We start from the raw sequence: 5,201 nt of genomic DNA, 5'->3' as shown, positions 1-5,201 counted from the left end.
CCCCTGGGCCTGGAGCAGGTACCAGCCCTTGGTGGCCTTTTGGGCCAGGGGGCTCTGGAGAACCTGCAGGAGCAGGGACAGCCCCTCCTCCATCTAGGAAAAATCGGGATTCAGGGATTGCATGGGTCCTCCACATCCATAATTCCCTCCTGTCCTACTTTTGGGGGGTCTCTGCACCCCTCAAACTCCCTCTTCCCACAACTTTTGGGGCAAAAAGGAGCCCTTTTGGCTTTACTTTTTGGCTGACACAGCACAGGTGGCTCCGGAGCAGGAGGCAGGAATGTTGCAGGAGCTGCTGGGATTCATCTCCACCTGGGAATTCCCTCAGGATGGACTCCAGCTCTTCCAGGAAAACCTGAGAATGCCACGCTGGGATGAACACCAGGACCTCAGGGATTATCCAAATCCCGACCTGGTCATTCCCAGGATGTTGGAGGAGCTGCTGGGAATTCCTGTGGGACACACTCCAGCTCCTCCAGGAAAACCTGGGAATGCCACACTGGGATGAACACCAGGACCTCAGGGATCAACTGAACCATTCCAGAGGGTCGTTCCAGGCTCACCTGGGCATGGGTGGGACATTCCAGCTGCAGGAGCAGGCGGGTGAGGTGGGACAAGGCCCAGGCAGTGCCGGGAGTGTCACTGAGGTTCCGGCACAAGGATCGGAGCAGCAGGAAACTCTCCAGGGCTTGGATGGGCTGGGAAGCACAAAATCCACTGGTTACACCCCAAAGCCACCTCCTGGGGGGGTCTCCCGGTGGTCCTGGGGGTCTCACCTTGGCCAGGAGCTTGTAGAGGGTGGCCAGGAGGTGCAGGGAGGTCACGGTTTGTTCCAGGCTCCGAACACAAGGAATGCCAGGGGATTCCAGGAGCTGCTTCCATAGGGAAAAGGCTTCGTCCAGGCTTTTGGTCAGAGCTGAGGGGACACCAAGGGGATAAGAGAGCTTGGACAGAGCCAGGTAGGGCCAAAAGGAGGATTCCCAGGCTGACACCTGGCTCTTCCCAAAAGCAAAGCTCTTCCCACCCCTCCAGGGTCCCAGAAAACCCCTCCTGGTGCCCCAGCCCCAGCCCCCTCACCCCTGTCGGTGTCCAGGGTGCAGCTGATCCCATCCTGTGGATCCAGCTCCTCTCCTGCCCTTCCCTCGGCATTCAGGTCGTTGGGCTCAAACTCCTCCAGGTTCCTGCTGCCCTGGGTCCTCCCCCTCTGCTCCCTCTCCATGCCCTGGGAATTTGGGACACCACAGGAGGCTCTGGATGGGTCCAGGACACACCCAGACCTCCGGGATTTTCTGAAATCCTGGGAAAAAACAGCCTCTTCGAGCCCCTGATCCACAAAACCTTTTCCATATGGGCCTCAAGGGTGCAGATGTGGAGCCAGAGCAGGGCCTGGGCCTTCTCATCCAGGAGCTGATCTCGGTTCTGGGAATTCTGGGGCACCTTTTCCAGCAGCCTCAGGGCCTCCCGGGTCGCATCCAGTGCGGAGCTGCCGGGAAAAGGGGTCAAGAAACCCTCCCAAAATCCCTGGAACTCCACAGGAGAATCAGGAACAGCCCCAAAAACGTCTGGAGATCCACAGGAGAGGGAGGGAAACACCCCAGGACCTCAAAGAAACACTAGAAACACCATGGGGCTGAGAGACCTCAAACAGGGACAGAGGATCCCAAAAAACCTGTTCCCAGATGGACACTCAACAAGATGGGCCTGGAAAAGCTCATCCCAATCCATCAGAGTTCCAAAAAACCCTTCCCAACCTTCTCATCTGTCCTGGAAAAGCTCTTCCCACCCCACCAGGGTCCCAAAAAAGCCCTTCCCCCCCTCCAACACCCTCCCCCAACCCAGACCCACCAACCCTCTCCCCAAAACCCCAAACCCGAAACCCTCCGGTGCCTCCACCACTCTCGGGGGGGCATTTGGGGTGGGGGTGGTCCCAGGGCACCCACCAGTCAGTGTGGGGGGCGAAGCTGTGGTAGCACAGGACCTGGGCCAGCTCCAGGAGCCCCAGAGCCCTCGGGAGGAGCCCCCCGGGGTCCTCGGGGCAGAGCTCCAGGAGGTCACACAGGACGTTGTAACGCTCCGGCCCCGTGTCCCACTTCAGGCACTTGTAAGCCTGGAGCTCGGCCAGCAGGAGGGACACCAGGGTGGCCCTGTCCAGGGAATGGCCTTCCAGGGAGTCCCTGAGGGTCCTGGGGGAAGAAATCCTGTTGTTTTCATGGATTCATGGAGTGGGTTGGGTTGGGAGGGACATTAAAGCTCATCCCATCCCACCCTCTGCCTTGGGAACTTCCACTATGCCAGGCAGCTCCAGCCTGGCCGGGGACACTGCCAGGGATGGGGTATCCTCTGGGAAATCCATTGCAGGGCCTCACCACACTCCCAGCAGCTCCCAGTCCCCACCACAGTCCCTCCCAGCAGCTCCCAGTCCCACCACAGTCGCTCCCAGTTCCCCCTCACCGCAGCCGCAGCTCCTCCCGGCCCTGTTTGGCTGCCTCCGATTTGATCCTGGCCCAGAGTCCCACAGGCTCGTGCAGGAGCCCCCCGGGCTGGGCCCTCAGGACCCCCCCAGGCTGGGCCAGGGCCAGGAGCCACGTGGTCACTGAGCCCAGAGCCTGCTCCGGCCGCCCCAGGCGCTTCCAGCTCTCCACCTGCATCCGGAAACACTTGTGGAGCTGTGGGAGGACAGGGAGAGAATAGGTGCGTGGGGAGGGAATTCCAGGGGTTCTGTATCCCCCTCAACCTGCCCTGGGCCAAGGGAAGGGCTGGGAGGTGGGAACTGGGATTGTTCCAGGAGGAAAACCCGATCCCATCCTCTCCAGTCCTCCCGTCACCGGTAGGAATCCCAGTATCATCCCTGTATCCCGTTCCCACCTGGGAGAAGGGAACCTGGGAATTGGGGCTGTTCCAGAGGCTAAGCCATTCCTATCCTCTCAGTTCCTCCCCTCACTGGGATGATCTCATGTCTCCCTTCCCACCCTGGAACAAAGGAAGGACTGGGATTTGGGGTTATTCCAGGAGGAAAAGCTGGTCCCATCCTCTCTCCCTTCACTCAGACCATCCTGTCCCACCCAGGACGAGGGAATTGCTCGGAGCTGGGAATAGGGGCTATTCCAGGACCAAACCCTCCACTGTCCCCCTCCCCATTCCCAGCCCCCCGTACCCTCTCTGGGGGGGTGTCAGGGCAGCCATAGCCCCCCAGTTCCCCCACCCCCCTGCAGAAGGGCTCGCAGATGGCTCCGGCCTCTTCCAGAAGGTTCCGGCTCTGGAAGGCGAAGCCCAACTTGAAGGTGCACGAGGCTGTGGGGAGAGGGACCCCCAAGGTCACTGAGAGAGCCCCCTCCCCACCCATAAGGGGACTGAGACCTCCCAGCTGTGCAGAGACAGCCCCCCAGGACAGGGACAAGGGCTCCCCCTTGGTGGCACTGACCGGTGACATCGAGGAACTTGGCCCTGTCGGTCTCGGGGAGCCCCCCCAGAGCCTCCACCATCCAGGTCACGCTCCGGGTGCAGCTCCTGCTCACCTGGGCCAGCCCCAGCCACCCTGAGGGCTGAAGGGACAGGGGGGTCAGCAAAGGGGTCACCTCCACAGCCCCCAAAGAACCACCCCCAGGGCACCTTGAGCCCCCCCTTCCAACCCCACCAAGGAGGGGAGAAGCTTCCAGAACCCTCTCAGGGCACCTCCAGCCCCCTCTTCCAACCCCAAGGTGCTTCCAGCACCCCAAGGGTCTTATCCTGAGCACCCCAAACTCCCCTTTCCAATCCCATCAACAAAGGGAGAAAATCCTCAGGGACACTGAAGCCCCCCTTCCAACCCCAAGGGTCCTGGGGGTCCATCCTGGGGGTACCTGGGAGCCCTGGAAGGTGTCGTGGATGGTGTTGGAGAAGAGCTGGAGGCTCCGGAACAGGAGCTGCTTCACCGTCACCTGCTGCTTGAGGGCATCGGGGGGCACCTGGGGGGGGAAAGAAGGGTTCAGGGAGGGCAGGAGCTCCAGGACCTGGGAATGGGAAAAATGGGGATCAGGAGCTGCAAGATCTCTGGGAGCTGCTGGGATGGACCTGGGAAGGGCAGGGAAGGAGGGAAGTGGGATTTGGAGGTTCAGGAGCTCCTGGAGCTGCTCCTGCTGACACGAACACCGGAGAGGGACACAGAGGGTTCACACAAAGTGAACCCCAACCCCAAAACAGGGTTACACCCCCCTATAGCTGCCCCCAGACCCGCTCCCAGCCCCCCCAGTCCCTCACCCTGCCGAGCAGCCGCTGCAGGGCCCAGCAATGCCCCTCGGTGAAGGCACAGAGCCCGGGCAGGTCCTCGAGGCCGAAGGGCAGCTCCCGACTCCTCCTCGTCACCTCCCCGAGCTGGGCCGTCACAAACCGGGCCCCCTCCAGCAGCACCCTGAGGGTCCTCTCTGAGCCCTCCCCCCTCAGCGCTGCAGCTGCCTGGGACAGCAGGGGCCCTGGGGGGGACCTCCCCTTTCCCAGCTGGATCCCAGCCTCCAGCAGCGCCAGGGGGGCCCCCAAATCCTCCTTGGAGCGCCCCAGGAATGCCTTGACCTCCTCCAGGGCCTTCAGGGCCTCGTGGAACCTGCCAGCCCTGCAGAGGTGCCTGGAGCACTCCAGGGTGAGCTCCAGGAAGCACAGGGAGTGTTGGATCCCGGGAGGATTTGGGGCTTCCTCCCGGAGAGTCTCCAGGAGGAATTCCCGGAGCTGCCGGGCCAGGAACACAGGGCAGGGAGCCCTCTCGGCCTCATAGAGGGCAGAGGCTGCTGCTGCCTTTTGGGCTGTCTGGGAGGTGAAGAAGGGGGGCTGCAGAGGGGGCAGAGACCCCCCATCCCGCTCCAGCAGCAGCAGGAAGCGCAGGGCACGGATCTGGGCAGAAAACAGGGATCTTCCCTCTTCCCAAGGCCGGTCAGGCCCTGCCAGGGCCGCTGCCCCTTTCCAGAGGACACAGAAGGTGTTGTAGGTGACAGTGGTGAAGTCTTTGGGGGGGTCCTGGAGGGGGGTGTAGGTTCGCAGTCGCTCCCGTAGCAGCTCAGCCACAGCCCAGCAGGAATTCCCAGTCCTCCAGCGGGAATTCACGGCGTTCCTGAGCAAGTGGAAGAGGATCTTCTCCAAGTACAGGTCCGGGGGGTTCGGGACCACGCTGAGGTAGCCCCTGGCGGCCTCCTGGGCCAGGGCCATGAGGGGGGGTCCAAAGGAGGGGGGACCCT

General features: G+C 62.3%; 1 protein-coding gene across 1 annotated transcript in view; it reads right to left on the bottom strand.

Annotated features, from left to right (window-relative positions):
- The window catches only part of ESPL1 (extra spindle pole bodies like 1, separase), a 14,136-nt gene extending 8,935 nt beyond the window's left edge, over positions 1 to 5,201 (bottom strand). Inside the window, exons 1-12 of the mRNA XM_029958411.1 lie at positions 4,237 to 5,201; positions 3,840 to 3,944; positions 3,422 to 3,542; positions 3,155 to 3,291; positions 2,452 to 2,666; positions 1,941 to 2,183; positions 1,339 to 1,483; positions 1,078 to 1,222; positions 777 to 916; positions 564 to 698; positions 236 to 355; positions 23 to 93 (exon numbers count right to left, since the gene is read on the bottom strand). Of these exons, the coding sequence (XP_029814271.1) occupies positions 23 to 93; positions 236 to 355; positions 564 to 698; positions 777 to 916; positions 1,078 to 1,222; positions 1,339 to 1,483; positions 1,941 to 2,183; positions 2,452 to 2,666; positions 3,155 to 3,291; positions 3,422 to 3,542; positions 3,840 to 3,944; positions 4,237 to 5,172 (2,513 nt within the window). The 5' untranslated portion in view covers positions 5,173 to 5,201. The remainder of the gene's footprint in view (positions 1 to 22; positions 94 to 235; positions 356 to 563; positions 699 to 776; positions 917 to 1,077; positions 1,223 to 1,338; positions 1,484 to 1,940; positions 2,184 to 2,451; positions 2,667 to 3,154; positions 3,292 to 3,421; positions 3,543 to 3,839; positions 3,945 to 4,236) is intronic.

The sequence above is a fragment of the Manacus vitellinus genome, unplaced genomic scaffold (assembly GCF_001715985.3).
Source record: "Manacus vitellinus isolate BGI_N305 unplaced genomic scaffold, ASM171598v3 scaffold_150_pilon, whole genome shotgun sequence".
NCBI lineage: Eukaryota > Metazoa > Chordata > Aves > Passeriformes > Pipridae > Manacus > Manacus vitellinus.
Note: the sequence above shows the minus strand (reverse complement) of the source record. Positions and strands in the feature narration are given on the sequence as shown.